The sequence below is a fragment of the Pezoporus flaviventris genome, unplaced genomic scaffold (assembly GCF_033815535.1).
Source record: "Pezoporus flaviventris isolate CSIRO_AGI_PZ_B2104156 unplaced genomic scaffold, CSIRO_AGI_Pfla_v1 ptg000097l, whole genome shotgun sequence".
Taxonomy (NCBI): domain Eukaryota; kingdom Metazoa; phylum Chordata; class Aves; order Psittaciformes; family Psittacidae; genus Pezoporus; species Pezoporus flaviventris.
In genome coordinates, this window is record NW_026892645.1 from 3,500,472 (window position 1) to 3,523,394 (window position 22,923).

Genomic DNA, 22,923 nt, shown 5'->3' on the forward strand with positions numbered 1-22,923 from the left:
CTGCTAATTGGAGTGTGCTGAGGAGGAACTTGCTCAGCTCTGTCTGCCTTGACATTAAGACCTAAATTTGCTGTAAAACCAAATGGATAACGCACACCCACATCTATGAGGCTTTTAGTTCAGCAACAAGTGAATCCATCAAAGCCCAGCACCTAATTTAATAGCAATAATGAAAGGTGTGCGTCACTATTAATTTAAGCACTCCAACATTAGCCTTGCACTTAGAAACCAGCAAGGCAAAGCTATTTACAAATGAATGTACCAGGGCAATAAATTGAAAGTACTGGTTTGACCCGTGGTGGCTGCTTTCTTCATTTATACACAGATATATTTCTATAGATGCATTTATTCCCATCTCTTTAGCAAGGCCTCCCTAATTAAGTTGAAGTGGCAGGGAAAGTGTGGCAGTAACTGTGGAAAGAAGCTGCTAAAAACGTATTTAATTCATTATAACTAATCTTTGATACCATGAGGTTGGATAAAGGTTTGCAGTATCAGAGCAGGCCGCCAAGGAAGGCCAAGGAGATCGCCTACACACAGCGAGAGCATTTGCGTCGTGTGGTTTAACCTTCCCGCACCAGGAGAAGGGTGAACATGGCTGATGTGAGAACCACTGTGTGCATGGGGGGCTACGGGGCGCCAGCATCGGCACCAGCACCGGGAGCAAGGCAGGGATTGGGTCCGTGGGCACTGGGGTTCCATCTCCATGCACTGTGTGCTGCGTGCCCCCAGGATGATAATGTATGTTAAGAGGAAGGTGTATGTCACCCACATTAAAGGAGTTTAATGTGCTCGGAGTCACATTATTGTACCCTTGTAGAATACATTATCTGTCATGCTGCCTTTACAGGCTGTCACCTCGCAGAAAGGCTGCAGTGTTCCTGGAAACCATTATCAGCCTCTAATGATATTATCAAAATTGGAGCGTGCGCCGTGGCACTGCCGTGGCTGCTGCCTTCCGAGCGCTGGGATGTGCCTCCTGCACGGCCCACCCGTGCCATGGGAGCATTGGGAATGGGGCTGCAGCTCTATGGACCCTCCTGTGGAACTGGTCAGGTTCAATGGCTCCAGTGCGGAGCGGCTGCAGCTGCCCTGGACTTGCCGATGGGGAATGCGCTGAGCTTGGAGCTGCTCCACTGCAGCTCCTGTGTGGCACCGGGGACATGGAGATGTGGGCGGACATGGGAACATCTGTGTGATGGGGATGGGGAGAGGGAAAGGCAGGGACATGCTGGGGTAGGGAGCATTGGGAAGGGGCTGCTGAGCCTTTGCACCATCACCCTGGCGCAGGTTGGATGTGATGCTGAGGTGGCTGTGGTGGCCTCACAGCAGAGGGGGGTCCGGCTAGCCTGCAGAGGCAGAGCTCAGGAGAGGAAGTTGGGGATGGGGTTGGGGTTTGGGATGGGGGTCCCTGCAACCGTGGCCCCGTGCTGGGGATGTTCTCACCTCCGTACTGGTACCCCCTGCAAAACACAGGCTGGTAACCCATCAGGAGCCAGCAGACGTCAGCATCCGAGTACTGTCCATCCCTCTCCCATCAGGGGAATATCAAAGGAAAAAGGGAGCCTTCTCCTTTGGAGCGCAATCTTCCTCCTGCGACAAGAAGCCGCGCAAACTGATAAATTGCAGATTAAACGAGTGCCACACTCCACTCCAGTCCCTGGCTGTTAATTCCCCTGTTGTGCAATTCCCCGCTCTCAGGGCCTGTCAATTCCAGCTAATCGCAGGAGGCACTAAAACACTCTGCCCTGACAGCCCCAGATCAAGAAACCCCTGACTCCTAGCTCAGGTGGATTGCATGCATCACTTATGCACAAATCAGCAATATGCCAGCAGGGAGGAATTATGTCCGATGACAGCCCAGACATGAGGTACATATTGCAGAGCCGGCGAGCCCCAGCCGCCGTGACAGATTGCGGCGCGGGGCTGAGCGCTGGTGCGGGAGCCGCTCCGGCTGCACCGGCCCCAAACGCGCACAGCGCTTGTGCCATGGAGCCACCGGCGCCTCCACCACGCCGCTGCAGCGTGGGGGGGGGGTTCCACAACCCCATCCTTGTCCCCATCCCGTGGCCCCGGCTGCCCCAGCGGTGAAGGAGTTCCCTGTGCTCCTATGGCTGCATAGGGATGGAAGCAAGAAGACGGCCCTGCTCTGCTCAACCCCATAACGGGGAAAAGCCCCGCTCAGCCCGGCCCCAGCTCTGTGTTAACATTTAACTTGCCTTAGCCTGTGATCCTGAAAAGCTTAAATTGATGACAGCCTTGCAGTTGCTCATTAATAATCGCTTCATTACTGGATGCAACTGCATTCTCCTGACAATAACGGTGTTTGCTGGTGTATTTCTAATTATCTGGCATTTCAGCTCCCTAATAGAGCCCCCAGCGCTCCCCGATGTGAAGCCCTCCTCTTCAGCACAGCACAGCCCTGCCCGCTGGCAGCCTCAGTGCCTCCCCATGAGCTTCTTCATCAGCAGTTCCCGGGAATAGGGCTGAATTCCAATGGCAAAGTCCCATGGGACACCACACTTGGTCCGAGCTCAGCCGCTCCCCCCCACGATGCTCATGGACAAGTCAGTTTGGGGGCAGATGTAGGGTCAGATGATGGGAGCTGCGGTGCTCAGAGCAGGAGGAGCTCAGCGGGGCTGTGCCTTGGGAGCCACCATGGCCGTGGCAGCAGCTCTCAGGTGGGCTCTGGGTGAGCAGAAGCCTCAGCGGGTGCCCGTGGTCGGGGCTCTCCCCGCTCGCGGCTGCCCAGCAGGAACGCAGGAGCCGCTCCCGAGCTCCTTGGAGAGATTCAGCGGGCGGGGGCGGCGCGGGCATTGCGGGAGTTCCATCCCCGCCACCGCGCTCCGGTGCGGAAGGCACCGCTTGAGCGCTGGTTTAGCGCGGAGCCCGTCCCGCGCTGCCCCCGCGCTCCCCGCCCGGGCAGGGGCTCGTTTGCAGTTAACGATCCACTGCGGCTTGTCAGAAACGGGGATAAATGAGCGCATTATTGTTTCATTCCGGAGCCCGGCATCTGTTTGGGTAATCAGGGAAGAGGACCGGGAAAGCCAACCAGGGCTGACGCACACGTTTTATTTAACTTTTTCCTCTGTCAAAGGAGTTTAAACGTGTAATGAACAGGCCACGGTGATTTGAAATATAATCCCATTACTCTGATGAGATTACCAAGGCTGTGAGAGTTCACAAATCATGCTTAGGGTTTTTAGAGCGAACAACACCCTGTTGAGATCCTTTCTTTCCCCTCTCTCCTCTTTGCAGTTAAGTAGAGGTGTGTGGGGAGAATAAACCATGACAGAGCTTAACCCTTCGTGCGGCAGCACCGGGCTGTGCATGGTGCCAGCCCTCCCCATGGCTCAGCTGCTTCAGTGGCCCTGGGTAAGGGGCAGCACCCAGCACCCTTGTGCCCATTGTGCCCGCACATCCCTGTCCTCGTCTCTGTCCTTGTCCCAGCCTGCACTGGGGTGTGATTTAAGGGGCATTAACTTCAGCAGCAGCAGCAGCACCCAATAGCGCAGCCACCGCAGCAGCGCGTCTCCATGAAATTCATGGGCCCATTACAAACACGGCTCCATAAATAACCCCCCCCGTTCATCTCAGGGCTGCTCGCAGGGATGTGCGATGGGTTTTGCCTCCTGCTCCTGAGCGGATCCCAGCTCTGCCACCATTACCTGTGAGTCAGCTACAAGAGACCCTGGGATGCGCCAGGCTCCCATCAACCTAAACCCAAAGGAGCCTCTGACTCCTTTTGCTCCAGCAGAGTTCATGGCAAACCCCTGCAGAGCACTGGGAAGCTCAGACTCTTGCCTGGGTGCCAGCACAGGCCTGGGTGCCCTCTGATAAAAGGTTTCTCAATACTGATGAACCCAAGGAGGTGATGAGGGCTCATCTCCATTGCAGCAGCAGCCTTGGCCACCCTCACCGGACCGCCTGCTCCTGAGCCAGCAAAGCCGCTCATCGGCTGGTCTATTCATCCACAGATCTCCCAAGCACAGGCTCAGCCGCTCCTGAAGCACAAGGAGGCACCCCAGGGTCTCACTGCAAAGGGCACCCGTGTCCTGCTGGATCCGGGCTCCTCCGAGCAACACTGCCTGGGCAAGGAGGGCAGTGAGTGACAGCCCTGGGCAGCACCGGCTGCGGGCAGCCCAGGGGCACGAGTCCCCCGGGGCTGATGGTACCGGGAGGGAAGCCTCTCTGTGTGGTTGGTGGCACTCGCTGTGATGCTCCCTGCCTCTCCCTGTGCCTGTGACAAGGGCAAGCCTACGTTTGGTTCTATAAGGTGCAATGAATGGTGAACCCTCAGGTGCACCGGCAAGCCAGGTCCAGCACCCAAAGTAAGGGAGAGGCAGAAACCCTCTGGTGCCTCGATGCAGGGCACTAAGGAACCATCCTTGTTATATGAGCGGCAGCCACCCTCTCCTGCCAGAGCCTGTAACAAGGCACGGAAGGAACAGCTTGCTTTTCTGACCCAGTTGAATGCCCATCTGAATCAATTAAATCTACAACTACCGGGGAAAGACCAGCCCGGGATGGATTTGTGTTCAGCTGCGCACAGATTGCAACCATGAGCTTGGATTTAACTCTTTCAGCAAACACTGAACACCAGAGAAGTCTGTTCTGAGGGAGGGGACATTACCAGAGTTTAAGGCCTTCACACCAGGTATTCAACTGAAGCTGGTCTTTAAATTCACTTCTCAGCTGTCAAGGGCTCTTTCAGAGCAAATAAGCTCATTCTGGGCTCCACACCTTGTCCACTCCCCACCAAGCCCTTGAGCATCCTCCAGCAGCAGTGTCCCATCCCTGCTGTGCTCCCTCTGGACAGGCTGCATGTCCTGGCTCCATGGGGAAGCTGCAATACAAACACATCACATGGAAGGTGATTTATGACATGGTGTAGGTGCACATGGTCCGGGCAAGTGAGCATGAGCCCACAAATGTTACCACAGTTGAGACAGCAGAGGGTATTTTATTAGGTGAATCTCTGGGCTTTACTGAAAGCAAAATGCTCCACATAGTGAATACCTACTTATAATAAATAATTAGGTGGCAACAGCATTGCAGCCATGGAAAGAAGTAGGAGACTTCTGTAGGTTCAGTTTAGTTCAGTTAAAAAGAATTGAAACTGGGTGGCAAAAGAACATTCACGTAACAACTTTAATGTTAAATAGTTCACAAAGTTGGAAAAGGAGTCATTTACATTGCATTAGTTGAAGGGTCCTTCCCCATTGCATCTGTGCTGCGTTTGCACATATAAAAGATAAAAAAAGTTGAATATCACACTATAAAATATCGTTTCTCCTGCTCTGCAGGTATCATGGAAGACTGTACAGTGAGACCGGCCTCCGTGGTGCGGGCAGGGCCCCCCTCGGGGCAGCAGCGACACCCACACCAGCGCCAGGAGGGGTAACCTTTAAATACCAAGCAGTCAAACGCGACAGGTAAGTGTCAAACAGCCCTCTCTGCCCCAGTGTTAATGCCTAAAGGACGCGTTAAGGCTCAGCAAGTTTTCTCTATACAAAAGCAGGGTAAGAGGCTGTAAGAGGCTGTGCTGGGAGGCAGGAGGGAGCCTGCTCTGCCCCAGGACCTGCAGCCTGCTGCGGGCATGTTCTTGGTACTAAATCCACAGGAGCTGTGCAGAGAGCTTGAGAGATTTAGGAAAGACACCTCTGGTGAACTGGACCAAACCCGCAGCTCTGATTCCCAGCAATCCCATTAATGTGTTCCCTGATGCACTAAGGATGGACAAGGCCAGAACAGTTACAAATCCCAGTACAAAGCAGGTCTTAATGTTTATTATTTAGGAATAATATTAAGTGAAGGCATTTCTCAGTCCTCAGGTGCAGATCCCAGTGAGGAAGGGCAGATCCCAGCGCGCTCCTGTGGACAAAAGGATGCTCCTGCTTCAATCATGAAGACACTGCCTTGGGTTTCAAAACGTGCTGACCACAGGCAGTGACCTCTGATAACGTGTATGCAGAGCTGAAAAGCACAGTTAAATAAAAGCATTTCTGAACAAAACAACCCATGACAGACTCGACTGTCTCAGTGTCACTTCACAAATGGCCTCCCCTGCAATGGCTGCTGTTCCCTGGCTCACGGTTGCCTCCTGCACTTCAGCAACAGAAGTGAAACCATCTGGGACTACAGCCTCCCCCCCAAAGAACTGTGCATCATATGGACCTTGAAAAAGATTACATCTGTTTATTAATAGTAAAAATGGATACATTTGTCCTACATTTTGTTTTTAGAAATTTGATCATGTCACAAGCAATACCTGTGTGTACGTGGGTGTATTACAGATGTATATAATTTATTTTAACCAGGCTGTGAAATACTATGTAATCACATCTCTCCTTGTGATTGTACATAATACAGTAATTAAATGATGCCAGTCTACGTCATTCTCTTATTTCTAATCAAAGGAACCTGAAGCGTAACAGTCTTCTTTCCGGCTGATATGGCTCTTTATTTTTGTCACAGGGGAGACTTCCCATCACCACCGAGGGATAATCTGCCAGCCGTGAGAGACGGGATAATGCAGGTATCTCCCCGCTGCTCCTGCCCGTGGGCAGCAGGAGCTCCGCAGTCCTGGCTCCCACCTGTCTTGGGCGGTGGGGAGCATCTCCTCCTCCTCCCAACGCGGCCGTCAGGCTCTCCTCGAGGCTCAGTGTCACTGCTGTCCCGACTTCTTCTCCTTCTGGAAGCTAAAGCTTGTTCTCCTGCTCAGTTTTCTTTGTTTCTGAGCAAAATAATCTGCTCTGGCTGTGCTTGCTCGCGACTCGAGTATATAGTTAACCTGCAAGACATGAAACGGTGTTTAACTCTGTTGGTGCTTCAGGAGGCAGCAGCCCTCATGCCACCAACTGCACGAGGCTCTAGTGAAACTGGCCCCAGTGGGCTGGCAACAAAACCACGGCAGAGACAGCTCCTGGAGAGCCCCACTCAGCGCACGGCCACTTCCAGCTCTCCCTCTGCAGCCCTCGGCTTGGCTCAGGAGCATCCCTCTCCCCTCATCCCACCCTTATCACCCAGCCTCTGGGTTAACACAGCAGGTTGTGAAGACCCACAGTGCTGGTCTAACACAGTAATGGGCTTCAATAAAAGACTTTATCAGCTTCAATAAAAGTAATTCTTTCATTATGATGTTTGCGTACTCAGCTAATCTCATAGTTTCCCTGTGTTTTGGCACATTTTACTTGATGAAAGCATTTTTAAATGATATTTAACAAGCCTGCTATTCCCTAAATTTATTATCTCCAGTGCTTTGTGATAATCACATAGATAATTTTAATGGAAGGTTAATGCAAGAATCAAAAAGATAAAAATGCCCTTTGGTCTGCCATTAGCTGGTTAATATGCTGTGGCTTAAAACTTGCACAATTTTATGCACTGTAGAGTGTTTCACTTTCATTGCATATTACAGCTTAAGGCATAAAAATATAGGGAATTTTCATGGTCAATAAAGCCTCAGTCTTTCTCACTTGATCATGTAAAAAGCCTAATTTGAAAAGTCTGATTTCTCCACCTCTCCTAATGCTGATGGCATCGAAAACAAACTGGTAACTTATGCATGAAACCAGAAAAGTTCTATAGAAACAACCTGCAACTTAAGACAAAAAGTGCTGGTCAGTAGTATTTCTCTCTTGAATATTCATGTTATTCAAAGCAACCCTTTTTCAGCCTTCTTTTATGACCACTTTCAGATGTGTCAAGGTGTTCTGGATTACATCAGCTTATTTAACATAAAGTAGGAACAAAAGAATTGCCCCAACAGTTCACAAAGTCGAAACCCTCCCAAATACATTCACTTTCTACGGCATTAATAAAAATGGTTGTATCGTATGTCAGTTATTTAGCAATCCTCTAAACTCCACACAGAAACGAAAGCAAAGATAACAGATGGTTTGCCAAAGTTACTGCTTTTCAGATCTGAATTGCTGTAAAATATTAGCTTGTGGAAAATTGAGTTTAATCTTCCAACACTGTTGGAAAAATTTGTTTCAGAAAGTACGTGTATGGACAAGCCACGAGAAAAGCAAACAACTGTGATCAAGTATCATGGTGAGAAAAATAACCTTTCTGCTTTCCATCTGCGTTTGGAAAAGATGCATGGAAGGCAGGAAAGCAGCACTGTGCTGGCCACGCCACTGCCACTGCCGCTGCTTGAGCCGGTGCTGGAGCTGCCAACCCAGCATCAACCCATGGCCTTGAACATCAGTTTTGCTGGAACCCTGAACACTGACTCCAGCTCCAAGAGCCCCCGTGGTGCCAGGATCTCTGCTTAGCCTCCTGTGCTGCTGCCAAGTTCCACAGCAGCTCCCTGCAGACCAGGGTGGCTGCTCCTGCAGCTCCCTGTGGTCCCAGTTTGGTGCTTACATGAGCTGGGAGCCCTGCTTGGGTCTCTGTGGCTGGATGCTGTGCAGCAGCCACACAGCAGCACCATGGTGCTGTGCAGGATGCAGGTCCTGGGGCACAGCACCGCCATGACATTGCTTGCAGACCATCTCATATGTCTGGGGGTGGAAACGATGTGGACACAATGAAATTAGGCAGTTTCCTGTAAAATTCCACAGGAAAGGGGTGTCTCTCTTAACTAGGAACAAGTATAAAAGGAAATATTTATACACAAGTAGGCAGTGTGCTGTATGGCTGTTTGAATAATGAATAAAACAATAGGCACCAGGGAGGTAGCCTGGCGAGTTAAACACACCTTAGTGGTCCTCAGGCGCTACACTGTTCATGTATTCCAGAGCCTCCTGAACACTTTCATGTCTAACAAGTGCTGAAACACCCAGGATTTTGGGTCACGTTAAAATTTAATACTTACCTTCAGTACAATTTCATTGACAGTAGCAGCATCTGATTCAAAGTAAAGGTGTTTGTAGTCATGATTGCTTAGATATGTAAGTTTAAATATTGCATGACCTGCAAAGATAAGAAAAAAAAACCTGTTCAGAATATTCCTGTAAAGTTACAGCAGAGCCTGTGTGCCTGACAGAAGAAAAACACAGATGGTGATCTTAGCATACCATCAGCACAACAGAAGGAAGTAATGAAACGCTGACAGGCTTCTCATGTCATTTCAATTTAAGGCAAGTGGTGGCTTACAGGAGCAGCTGAACTCCAGTCAATAAAGTTCCTTTTCCCATCACATCCCCACTGCAGGAAATGCAAAAATCTATCAAATGGCTAGTTAGCTCCCGTTCAGCCCAAGACTGTATTTCAGTTAAACTACCACATTAGGACTACTTTATGTAACTATTCACTGTATAATCATCTCACACGCAAGAGAAGTGTTATATTTAAAACAAAAGGCCACGCCAACCACCTCTCCCCTAAACGTCACCCAAACCTACCCACTTGCTTACAGCAAAGGGAAACATCGCCACAGGGAAATACAAAAGGATGCAGCAATGATGCTATGAAACACACTCGGAACCAGGCCTTTCACTTCCTACAAGCAGGACAATCAAAATTAAAGTGTAACTGTAATTTCTATCCATGCAGAACGTGCTTGGCAGGTTTTGCTGCTGCTCCAAATGGAGGTTCCAAGGGACTGAACGGACACGAGGTGCTGATGGCCTGGCCTGCCTCTGTGGATGCCTTTGGAGAGGAGCTTGGAAACTCCTGCCCTTTAAAAGTGCGGCAAGCAGGACAGGGGGATGCCGTTAACAGCAAGGTCTCCACGCAGAACATGTAGGGAGGCAAAATATCCTTCACTTGTATGGATGTTCATGGCTTCAAAATTAAAGTTAAGCTATTCTGTACTTTCCCATCAGTATTCTCATGATGTATTCAGTTCTAAAGTCAAAGCTAGTAATCCGTAAAGTAACAGCCACGCTACTGTAAATTCAGGGCTTTCCTGGAGGAAAGCTAATTTGAAATCTTATTTACATTATCTAATTCTCCAGATTTCCAAAAAGTGACTGATATACGCTCAGATCGGTGGCCAGAAAATTTGAGACCTAAGTATTTTATTGTGGCATGTTAATTAACATGTTAATCTGGAATATAAATTCTGTATTGAAAAATTGGCTAATAATAATAATAAACCCCCCTTTAAATCATTTGACAAATGATGCCTCAGTGGTACTAAAAATGCGGGAATTCCTAGCCCCAGCTCATCAGTATGTTAATGCATGCATGCCCGGCTCCACTCCGGACTGAATTCAGCATCTTTACGATTCCAAAAGTGCCTGTGCACCATTCCTGGCGACAGGACACAGCACTGTGCCCTATCACCTACCACAGTCTTCCTTGGACATTTACTATCACACACAGTTACAGAAACTGATTACCGAAAACGACAATTCATAGGGCACAAAACATGGTCTGCAGGATTCCAACGAGGTTCTTTGTTTTGGATCTTGGAAGTTCCTGGGGTGGTTCTTGCCATGGATCAAGACTTCCCTCACCTGGTTTAGATTCTTCATTCCATGTTCTCTTCCACCTAAGAAACCTGCTCTCCCCACGCAGATGCTGCCTTGCCAGATGCTCCAGAGGCCGCCGCTGTCCCTACCTGGCTCAGCTGGTGGAAAGGCTCTGAAAGTGCCAGAAGCTGAGCCCTCTGCTTCCAGCAGAACGGCCTCACACCTCATGGCTCCTGTCTCCAGGCTGCTCCGTGATGCCAGCAGGACAGAAACCTCTCAACGTGCTCATCTCTCACATGGTGGAAAGCAGGCTGGGTGTGTGCGGGGAGCAGTAAGACCCAGCGTGCTGCTGGTGTGCTCCTCGCAGCTCTGCTGCCCCGCCATGCATCACCCCGCAGAGGTAAGGCACAGAACAAAGTACTAATGTGAAAGTGATCGCAGCCTCCATCGTGCCTGACAAGGAAATCCTCCCCAGAACCCCATTTTAGTTTTAAGCTGGTGATTTACTCCTCCTTTCTGGCAAAAGCATGCAGCTGATAGAAGCAGAATGCAGACTTTCAGGCACTTATTTTGGGATTGCGAAGAGTCAGCTCTTTCAATGACAATTAGAGCAACAGATGCCAATAACAATGCTGATGTGCCATGTAACAGGAGGCAGAGCTTGTCCTGCTCCACCGTGCCACACTAGCATCACGCACCCCTCCGCAGAGCCAATGGCAGTGCGTGCTCCCAGTCCCACCGGTACAGACGCTGTGCTGGTCCCAGCCTCTAGCCATGAGCTGGCTGAGCTGTGGACCTGTGCTTCATCTAACCTGATCCCATGCCCTGGCAGGTGACAGATTTAGTGGTAAGAAGCTAAGACGACTTTTCTTCAGAAAGCCCCATTACAGCATTATGTTTATGTGCTCCAAATCCACATTATACTGTTTACATGAAATATTAGTTCATTGAAATCATAACTGGCACTTTGCTCTGCTACTATTCTAGCCAGATGGAATTTATGAATTGTGAGATTGATTTCCATTTCCAAGAGTGCTCAAATATGTTATGTACCTCTTTCCAATAGAGCACCACCCTTGACAATTCAGAGATCAATAGGAACTTCAATGGTTTTATATTTCCATGTAAGAGTATCTGGTAACAGCAGCAGCTCAAGCAGCTTCTACCGCATGTGACAGTAGAATGAAAATAAATGCAGATGTTGCAGGAACAGCTTCATTACCATGACTCCTGCATGAACAATGGTTTGGTGTCCTTTAGCTTGCAGGTCTGAAACACAAGTGTTCAACTCCTGCAAATGTCAGTGCTGTCTGTCACTGCCCTGCACCGAGACCACGCACAAGTGTATTTAATGTCAGCCACTGCGGTGGATGGCAAGGAAGAACTGAACGGGGGGAAGCCTCAATAGTTTGCAATCAGATTTAACCAGCTGTACAATGGAAAATACACGTTATTCCCAACTAGGCTTATCCGTTAAAGGCATTCATTGAAAGCAAATGAAATGACAGAAACTTGTCTGTTACCACAGGCTTTTGTCGTGACATAGGCACAACCCACAAGGTGAGCTCAGCAGACCCAAGCAGGTTTGGTGCCGCTGCCCTGTGCCAGGGCTGCAGCCCGTGCTGGGGTTAAGCCCACTGCAACAGCAGAAAACGACATCTGACCATAGGTGCCCTTTGGCCTCAGCTCCGAATGCTGACAAATCTTTTCCAGCTCTGGAACACTAATAGGTTCCTGTGTGGTTACACCTGGAGAAAAGCCTACAGTAGACTCAGGCAGAAGGGCAGGATGCTAATTCACTGGAAATTCACTGAGGAGAGCTCATTTACTCTTTCAGCATGATGTTTTAAACTCAGTTGTTTGGCGTATCTCCTAATTTTTAACACTGCCAAAAAAGTAAAGGAAGAGGCCAGTTAACAGCATAACCCAAAGTCCTTCCCAATCCAACAGCATAGCCCCATGCAAACCTGCTGCTTGTCTTTCTCCTCTCCACCTTTCCCAGGTTTGCTGAAACTCTATTTGTGCAACCTCCACCACGTGCTTCATCCCCCCAGCTTCTTCTGTGTTTCCATGCAGGAGGTGAGAAATACTGCTGAATTACAGCTTCCAGAATTACTGACCAAATGTGCTTACACAGTTACTGGTAAATCTTGTTCTAATTTCTGCAAGTTACAGTCCTGGGAAAATACACAAAACCTCTGCAGTTCACCATCCTTCACTTGATACAGGTGAAAAAATGGTTCACTTTCCAATCCAACCAATAAAACTCTTTATCAGGGTCTAAAACATACACTTCTTCCCTGGAAAACACGGGAAGGATGTGAATTTGCACGAGAAAAGATTTTTAACCATATCTGTTAAGTCTAGAAATAGTTTTTCTTTTCCCCTCTCATCCCCAATTCAGCCTGTATCAAACCACTCAGTTTTGCCGATGCAAAAAACCCCACCCCAGTATGCACTGAATTAAATCCCTAATTAGATGGAGGATGAAAAGAATATTCATGAATTGGACAAAACAGAAAACAAACACTGGGAGATGCAAATTTATGTTAATTTTTCAATATACCTTGATGATTGCTTTGTCATTACAGGGCCATAAGGCAGAAGTCAACAATTAAGAGTTATTAGTGGAATAAATAGCTAGAGAAAGACCTCGCTGAAGAACAGAACACTTATGAGCATCATTTGACATCACAGATATCATGACTACAACAGGACCAAAACCTTGATATCTCTTCTTACAGACTCAGAGAGGATGACAAAGAACTAGAAATCTACTAGTAAAAAAGCAAAGAAACACTGCATGAAATGGGGTAACCTCTGCTCACCGATCATTGTTACGCTTAATCTAAAAGCTTTAGGGAGGCATTTTGTTGTTTGAAATCCACATGGGCTACCTCAAAAATGATGCCGTGACCCTGGAGCATGGCCTGAGGGTCCTACAATAATGCAAGTATTGCATCACCATCAAAACACCCACCCTGACAACCTCTAAGAACAAGAAAGTTTTCTTCTAGGGGGATGTCACAAGGTGCACTGCAGCCAGAGCTGGGTTATCAGGGATACAGCACAAGTCGGAGCAGGACACAGACTGAATGTTGTCCTGAGTGTAAAAGTGGGCTTAAGCCCATTTTATGCAAGTGATACATATCCAAGAAGTACTAATTTCAGAGGCAGTGGTGGCAGTCAAAGTTATGGATGAAATCCTGACCCCAGTGATACCAGTGGAGCCACTGATGAGTTCAGACTGCACTCCATGTACCTGTGATGGATCTCCTTCAAACCAAGGCAAGTAGCAACACATGATACGAACGTTAAGAGAAAAACCCAATAGCTGCAGTTCTGCTGGCCTGCTCCATTTTCTCAGGGAGCAGCATATTTCATGAGCACTTTTCCTACAACTCAGGGCTTTATATTCTACTGTAAGCTTATTATAAAACACTGCTATTAGTGGATGTCTTGTTTCCAGATGTCCTGAAAGCAGAGTTGCAATTAAAGTGCTGCAAACATCCACTTTTATGCCCAATTGTGGTAACTGTTCACACATCTGGATTTTTTCTCCCCAAAGCCTTTTGTTTCTTCTTCAAATTATTATCAGAGGCAGAATACTAATAAAGATTTTTGCAAGAATGGTGAAAATTGAGGTGGAACTTGGGGTTGCCCGAAACCTCTTCACCAGCAACCTTGTTTGGGAAAAAAGATGATAAATAAATCAAAATGCACTAAGCAGTGTTTCCACATGGCAATCGCCTCCTTCATTGCGTCTGCACCTCATCAATCACACCATTGTCTGCTTGAAAGGCGAGCCTTGTAAATGTCATATCCACTCAAGCCCAAGGAGAAGCGAATCAAAATGCAGCAAGGAGTTTTAATTGGATAGTGTAATTAAACTAAAAAACCCCAGCAGAATAGCTTTGACAGGATAGATGAAGACCCCTTTTAATAGGGCTACAAAACATATTTGTTAAAAGGATGAGGCAATGCACACTCCTGATTGTGCTCCAGAGTACTTTTATGAAAAGGCTGTTCATAGGGATGGATTTAATCAGCTGCAGCTCCGTCTGCAGGGCAGCAGCAGGGAGGCTCTCACAGCGGAGCCGTCACCCCACCACTGCCGGCTCCCTCGCTGCCAGATCCCTTCTCCAGTGAGCACATCCCATGACCCTTTCCCACACGGCTCTTGATGAGCTCTCCAACAGCCTTTTGCCAGGGCCTGGGCTGCCCCAGCACAACCCTGAGCCTGCCACAGACAATGGGAAATGAGCAAACCCAGCACCATCTGTGCCTTCGCTGCCGCCCCTCGGGGGCATCCACTGCTCCGCAAACCACACGGGCTCCTTTCTTCCTGTCACACACTTGGAGATTCTTCTCACTCCAAGCCTGAAGTTTGGGAACATTGTCTCTGCCGAACCTCTTTTTATACCTTTTGATCAGAACCTGTGATGGGTCTCCCATCAAGTATGAATTTTCTTCTATCATTTCATACCCCACATTACTCACAGCGGGAGCAACTACCCCACATTGCGTGCACCATTTGCAGAGCACACAGATGATTGTTGCCTCTCTGCTCTAGCTCCACTGCAGGGCTCTGAGCAAACATGCAACATCTCTATTTAGGCTCCCCAAGCAGCAGGAATCCATGCCTTCCCGATGATTCCTGCATGTTTTTAGTCTTTTCACAACCCAATAATGAATTCATTAATTTAGTATTACCCAACGTGCATAATCTGGAGGAATCGGATCCTGAATTAAAACATCAAATACCTTTAGCTTTAAATGAAAACTACATAAAAGCATTTCAGGCATCACTTTGGCTATCACTTACAGCCAGTATGAATACTGCTAGAAAAGCTATTTTCGTGCAGATGTGGGATTCAATGGGAAAGACTGACTCGTGTAGCAACATCAATCAAAACGTCGGCTCTGCTGGCAGCTCTCGACAGTAAGGCAGGTTCAAAGGTCACAGGATAAAGAAAAAGGCAAGCTCTGGTTCAGCTCTAATATCTCCTTGCTAGAAGTCTTGCAAAGGTACCTACCCCCCTTCTGTACTAGGCGGCTTTCATTAATCTTCTTGCCATCTTTTTTAACTAGTCATGCAGAACCGCTCGATAGCGAGACATATAATGGGGAGGCCCTGTGCCTATTACCAGGTTAACACTCTGTTAAGCCCCAGTGCAACAATGGAATAAGAATTTAAAAGAAATCTTAAGCTGCGGGGTGCAAAACAGGCAATTAAATCACAAACTGAAGTTACCAATGTACTCTGTGACCTACAGAACACCTTTGTTTAGACTAATATTTAGGATATTTTGACCTAGCAACTGAGATGTATCTGCTTTATTAAAACAACAAAAAAAAAAAAAGCAGAAAAAGGATCACAGAGGACATTTCTCCAGTGTTTCAAGTAAATGACCAAATAAATCTGATTTCTGCAGCTATTGTAAAATACAAGTGAATGGAAGAAACCTATGTATGTGGATGAGTCTGAGTCTGCCCAGCTGGTTAGCCTCAATGCCATGGAAAGGCCTGCCCTGAGGTGTGCTCACCCCTCCAGCCACCAGCACCAGCTCAGTGCACCCGCAGTGTGGATGCCGAGGCAGCTGCTAGCCCCAGCTCAAGGAAGGGATGGCCACGACACATCCATCACAACCACGCTTGGCCCATAGTGCAGTCAGTGACACTGAAGTTTCTCCCTTGTCCAAGTAATGTAACAGACATTAACAGAATCAGATTTCCTTTAAATTACACTATTGCAAAGGGACATAATTGTATTAAACGTACTATGTTGCTTCCTTAAGACTTTGTATTATGTACACTTAATTGAGATACAAAGCTCTTTTCAGCTATAAAAATGACAACTACTTTATTAAGGCTTAAATCTTATTTCTCAATGATAGGATGCTTCCTTTCAAGATTCGAAACATTCAGAATCTCTCGTGATAATCAGACCGAACCTGATTTAAACAAGCCGTTTATACACGATGTGGTCAGGTTCTAATGGCATTTGATCGAGCCAGCAGGGCCATTACCTCTTCCCTCTGTCTAAATTCAGGGAGTCTGATTTAATTTACAAATAAAGATTCAAATGCTGATCCAGAGCTATCACAAGGGCAAACAAGAATCATCCACCATCCCTGCCTACAACACCCATCCTAATGGCAAATGAGATGCCAAAGCTTTCCATTTTCATTTTCTCTTTTTACTGGATGCAGCTCTTAAGTTCTGTGAACTCACAGCACAGGAAAGCTTCAGCCCTGTCCAGAATGACTCTGAGTGTGTCCATAAATATTCACAACATGTCATCTTGGAAGTTGTTGAGTCCTTTAACACTCACGCAAGTGCCACTAAAGCTTCACTGCATGAACCTGTCTGTTCAGAGAAAGCTAACACAAAATAAGAGGCTCTTTTCACTCCATTGATACACAATTTCTGGTTTCCCATTTCTGCAGAAAAGTACCAGCAAAACCTCTAAAATCTCTTTAACCTGCAGAAAGTAAGAGCTAACTGAACACTAAACTGTGTTGATTATCATGTTCAGAGGAACAATAGTTGCATAAACCTCTGGCTATAACGACCACAGCCATCAAACTCCACTCCCAGCACCCATGCCCTCAATGAACTGTAAGGTCACATTTGGAGGCTCCTGCAAACCCTTCACCTCTCTTTGAAATTACAAGAAGTCAGCGTAGCAAAGCAGCACTCAGCTTTATTATAACCCCAGCTGCCAATGTCTAGGGGAGGCAGGCAGCTTAATAAAACATCCTTGGTGTTCTCACCCGGTGTAACTGTACAAGCAGCGCGACATGTGCAGAATGCTGCTGAAAGACGAGAGGGAGCATGTTTGTGTTACAAGAGATAAAAACATGAAAACAAAATATATTGCAGAACTCGAAGACCTTATCTTTCTCCAGCCTCTCTTTCTTTGCAATAGTTCATTCAAGGAAGATCTGGGAATAATTTTTGATGTAAACTCTGCTACAAACATATATCACCATGCTGATAAAAATCACAGACCAAACTTGTAAAATACAGGGAGTTTCATTTCTTTATGCTACTAAAATAACTTTTTTCCATTTAAAATTCAAGTGATACTGATCTGCTGTTAAGAGTTCCCCAAAAATGTACCATTCTGAGACGTCACACTAGAAGTCTCTTCTACTGGCCTAAAATAATGACTTTTGGAATGTCTTTCATGAATCAGGAAGAGGTCAGCAGATTTCAGGAGGAATTATTTTCTCCTTTGGAAATATGCTGAACACTTCCTTAATAAGAAAAGTTTATGATGGCCACAAAAAAAGAGTACGTAATACCCCTCAGTATCATAAAGATCGCCTTTGTTGTAACCTGTCAGCATCCTCTCCAAAATGACCACAACCTTCAATGATCTCCACATGAAGGTACTGCCCTTTCACAACCAGACTCTATCTGGGGGTTGGAATTCTGTCCCTTACTTCTTCTACAGCAGCAGGTGCTGGCCCTGGGGCAGGAGAGCTCCATCCCTGCAGGATGCAGTTCTGGAAGTCTTCAGGGATAGCCTGAGGGTCTCAGACTGTCGTGTTGACAGGAGTGTGAGCTACAAACTGTGGCTTTCAAGGCTGGCTTTTCAGATAGAGTCCCATTTTGTGGGCACAGTTTTACCACCACAAACACAGAGGTGTTAATATATTTACAAGTACAAAACTGCACCTTGAACTATCAAGAGAACCGTTACACAGTTTGGACTGCGTGGTCATTAGGGAAGTCTTTCACTGGGATCATGCCTTCTCAAGGACCATGAAATCTTGCTGGAGAGACAGGAAAGGAAGACAATGACTGGACTGAGAACATGAAAGTAGGAAGGGGTAATGAAGGGGAGAAGGATATAGTTCAATAATTGCTGATAAAATCTGTGGCAGCCATAAATTTACTCTTCAAAGAGAATTCAACAGATCATTACCTCTGTAAATATGTATCACATAATTCTTCCTCTCTGTCACCCTGCAGATAAGTACTTAATACTTAGCATCCCTACCCTGCAAAAGCATAAGTGTAATAAAATCCATCTGAGCTTTTGAACTGCAGTTACTTTTTGATAGTAGATTGTTACACTTTGGCACCCCAAGGAGACATTGCCCAATTCCCCCAGGACCTATCTTGTGCTTTTTAAAACAGATTTTACAGATATAGACTCATTACTCCACTGATAAAACAAGCACAAGCACTTGGCTTTTGAATTCGCACTCTAGACACAGCAAACTCTGACCTCTTGTTGATGACTGGGATGAACTGGGATGTCCAGCCTGTCCTCCAGTCAGCTCAGCTATTGCTGCTATCCAAGCACTGAACTCTTAAGAGGGGTACATTGCAATTCTGGTGACCCTGCAGCCACTGATGAAGCAAATTTAGACTGTGCAGATACTTACTGCATGCCTGAGATCCTCAGCTGCACCTAAGAAAATGCTCAAAACAGGTTTGGATGTTAAGAGATCTAAAATAACTGCTATTATGTGGAAGCATATATTCGACTGACATACTATGGGGCTAGAGACTGGCTAGGCAAAGTCAGTGTTTCCTTGGTATGACACTGTTAGCAGCTACTGACAGTGGGCAAGGAACACTCCTAATGATGCCATTAGCTGTAAACAGCATTAAAAGGACACTCATAAAATGTGTATTTGTTTATGTTGTGCTCTCTGTAACAGAATTGAGTCAGATTAAAAACATCCTATAATGAATAAAATACACCTATAGAAAGAAAAGGGCACGGTAGCAATAATTCTTTGGACATCCAGCACATACAGGGAGGGAGAGAAGAGAGAACATAAATAAAAAGGACTACTCACTTGGGCTTTTTTCTTCCGCAAGGTCACAGGCACAGAGGAGTTCAGAATCGATTGAAATGGGTTTCTGCTTAATCCAAAACTTAGTGCTGGCCTTCTGATTAGTAACAGGGTCTATCTCTACCTTGTCTCCAGAAATACCTAAGACGAGAAAGAATAGAGAGCCACAACAGTGATCTGTTTAACCGATTTCATATCGGCTGTTTGACACACTTTATAAATCTTAAATGGGATGAAAGTATATTGCCCTTTTGGGCTTTCTGAAAGCACAGGAGCTTTTGAAACGAAAAGCAAATGGTTATCAAACTGCATTAATAATTTGCATTTTATTCTCCTAAGCATACCAACAAGAAAGAAGTATCACAGAAAAAATCCTTCTCAACACATAAAGAGCTCTTCTGGAAGCAGTGGCTACATGAGCTGCAAGATTTATAAAAAGATACTGCTAGGTTTTCAGTCACCACTATTATATGTAATAGACACTATCACACACGTCCCTGTTCCATCTCCTACACGGCACATACACTACATCCTCTACATGAGAGGACAACACCCATTTGCAGCCTTACAGAAACGCTCTTTGTGCTACCCAGATACTCCTAAACAAAGACATCCAGTCCCAGAGATCCCGTGGTTCTTACACTGCTGGCATTTTAAAGCCAGCTCTAATTAGGCTGCTCTGGAAGCAAGCTGTGGATTTGTGTAGCTCCTGGCACGGGCATCGGGCCCGGCTTCCCAACACGGGCTTCCCCAGATGGCTGGTGCTTCGCTCGTGCTGCATGCGGGTTGACCTGGGTATAGCAGATCCTACCACAGACCTTCTGTGAGCCAGAGCAGAAAATGCCTCTACCATCCCTCCACACGTTACTCCCAACATGGTGCAAGAGCAGCCTTTCCAGCAGGATGCAGCCAGGGCTGGCTGAGGGCTAAGAGTGTGCTGGAACCATCCTGGGACACTCACTGTAATTTATGGTGGTCTTTCTCAGAGTACTGCACAGCAAAAGCCCTGCTACGCCGCGCTGATGAACAGAAGCTCATTGTTCAGTAGCTGTTGACACGACTGAGCAAACTTCCCAGTGTGCTTTTTACATCAGGATGTGTGGAGCCTTGAAAATAATTACATTTCTTCAGTCATGAGTTATAGGTGAAACTCATGAGAAAGTGACAAAAGGAAGCAGGAAAAAAGTATTTAAATACAATTTAGATCCTGCATCTCGAGGAAAACAGCAGAGGGAACCTTCTCCCTCTTGAGGGTTTTGGCTATGAGCTTTTGTATTACACTTGGCTCGTCTCAAGCCCAGGAAAACCTAAAGGAGCTGACGATGAAACTTTTAAGAGGTGTAACAAAATCAAAGTTAAGGTGTCGCACACGTAACGACTCTCCCAAACCCTCCAAAATTAACTCAGGATTTCTTCAAGCCTGCTCATAGCTGCAGAATTTGCAAACCGAAGTGGTCTGCATTTTATGAAGCTTTAAAAATCACAGCACACAGGCAGCAAGGAGCAGACTCCTACAGTTGGCTCCCTGCTGCAGTCCTTGCCACTCAAACACACTTACCTTCATTTGAACCCCGGCTGGGATGGTTGGTTATAGGAACATCACCAGCCCCCAGCCCCCTTTATTAATCCAAGAATGTGCTTTGTCATTAAACATACGTCACATCAGAGTGATCACATTTCAATTAAGCATTGTATCAAGAGTCCAATTAAGGACTGCTAGAACTAGGTAATTTGAGCGGGCTGATGCTGTATCTGGAGCCCATTTTGTTCTGTAATTTAATTTTGGACAGATTATTTAATAGTAGCCTTGTTATTTCACTGTAACAGTTAATTATTCAAAATGGCATTTTCTGTAGTTTAAGGAAAATACGCAAAGTTGAATGTCCAAGTTCTTATTTTCTCACTGAAAAAAGTCAAGGAAAGTTCTAAAAATAAAGGTGCAAATTCCTTGTGTGCGAGGGTTGATCCACATCCCTCGCTCTGAAAGCACCACCCCTGAAAAGATCCTTAAAAATGTCTCACTGTATGGTCCTGTAACTTCAGAATTCACAGTCAGTCAATACTGTTAATGCACCTTGTTAATTTGATAGGATTTGTCAGGTAACTCCACTGGAAAATTATATAAAACTGTTCCAGATGAACAGATGATAGTGACATGAATTAAAGTGATAGAACAATAGTGGAATATAAACCAGAAATGACACCCAAAGTGGCTGTTGATTTATTGCCATCCTGAGTTTGGTTCTGGGCTTCCATGTATATTAGTGCTACAAATCTGGGTCCATTTAGCAGAGAGATGCTCATACATACATCACCAGCTCCTGCTCCAAGCCAAGGTCACTCCCCATTGCATCAATCTTTTCAGCAGAGGCTACTTCACCAAGCATGGATTTTGTAACCATCTCAGATGTAACAGACTTCCTCCTCTTTCATCTTTTTTTTTATCATGTAAAATACACTTTAACTTCTATTATTTTTATCTGCAAATTGTCACTGTATACTTCATCCATTATTTCTGTATCTCAACATCACTGGCTTAAGCTCACACACATCCAAAGAGCACATTGACAAAGAATGTTGTCTTTTTTGTGTTATTGTTCTCACAGTCTGTATGTGTTGAAACCTAAAATCAAAACAGTATTATGTATGTGGCTTCTGCAGCCTCTGTTTCACGGCACAAATTACTCATACTCAAAAAGCAAGTAAAAATGCTCCTTCCACTATTGCTTTAATTCATTCATTTTATCAAATGAAATACTGGTGATGTATTAGTCCAGTAACACTGCTCTGGTTTTGCTTCCTTTGTTGGGGTCTGCAACTGCCCCCCCTTTTCTGAAATACTTGCCAGCAGTCATTTTCTGAGACAATATGCTTCTTTCATTAATGCGATACACAAGTGTGTTTTATGCCTTCACAATGTGGCAGAACCTCTGTAAAAATGTTGAGACTGCTACTGTATGTGCATTACACTGTAATATGAGCTAAAACATAAAACCCCAAACCTTACACTGATACGGTGAAAGCCTTCCACCGTAATAAAACCATCAGTCAAAAGGTGCTCATTCCTCCTCCTCTGGTCCTTTACGTATTGCTTTTTACTATAGAACTATGTACGGTGTACAGAAGATGGAGCTTACTCCATTTTTAGCTAAACCTTGCCTCAGATTCAGCGATCAGGCCTCAAAGCAGCTAAAATGTTTCAAAAAGTACCAGTCTGCAAACACAGCTCACACTATTGCTGCCTGACCCAACACAGAACCTACGCAAGTTCAGCGACGTGGTGTGCGTCCTACAATGTCAGATGAAACTGCAGGGAGTGCAGATGAGCTACGCTGAGTGTGTTCACCACCACTTCTGGGTTCTGTCACATGTAAATGTCTGTCTGCACGAAGCCTGGGACACTGGGACTCACCCCCAAAACCACACAGGTATTTCAGATTGCATGGAGGAGAAGATGATCACATCAACACTCAGCAGCCCTAATCTAAATAGCCCCTCAATGCTTATTGTACCAGCATTGCTCTTTCAATACCTCTAAAAAAATGTCAGGAGAAACCTCGGCACCATACGCTTATTTTGACTGTATTCAAAGGTTTGGATTCTGTACATTTATTTGCCCAAACTTGGAATATCCCACTGGGGTCTTCTTTGATTTTACAAAATAATAAGATTATAAAAACCATGCTGTCAGTGTACTGCCACCAAAAATATACAAGCTCACAGATTATTATAAAAGG

General features: G+C 46.1%; 2 protein-coding genes across 5 annotated transcripts in view; one reads left to right on the top strand and one right to left on the bottom strand.

Moving 5' to 3' along the window:
• GAPVD1 (GTPase activating protein and VPS9 domains 1) overlaps positions 1-5,709 on the top strand; it is a 45,560-nt gene extending 39,851 nt beyond the window's left edge. The window contains exon 27 of the mRNA XM_061477038.1: positions 5,678-5,709. Within this exon, the coding sequence (XP_061333022.1) occupies positions 5,678-5,694 (17 nt within the window). The 3' untranslated portion in view covers positions 5,695-5,709. The remainder of the gene's footprint in view (positions 1-5,677) is intronic.
• A 474-nt stretch (positions 5,710-6,183) lies between these two features.
• Positions 6,184-22,923, bottom strand: part of MAPKAP1 (MAPK associated protein 1) — a 97,694-nt gene continuing 80,954 nt past the window's right edge. For all 4 annotated transcript variants that reach the window (XM_061477043.1, XM_061477040.1, XM_061477042.1 and 1 more), the window contains 3 exons: positions 19,190-19,327; positions 8,825-8,922; positions 6,184-6,793 (listed from right to left, as the gene is read on the bottom strand). In XM_061477043.1, the coding sequence (XP_061333027.1) occupies positions 6,668-6,793; positions 8,825-8,922; positions 19,190-19,327 (362 nt within the window). In that variant the 3' untranslated portion in view covers positions 6,184-6,667. The remainder of the gene's footprint in view (positions 6,794-8,824; positions 8,923-19,189; positions 19,328-22,923) is intronic.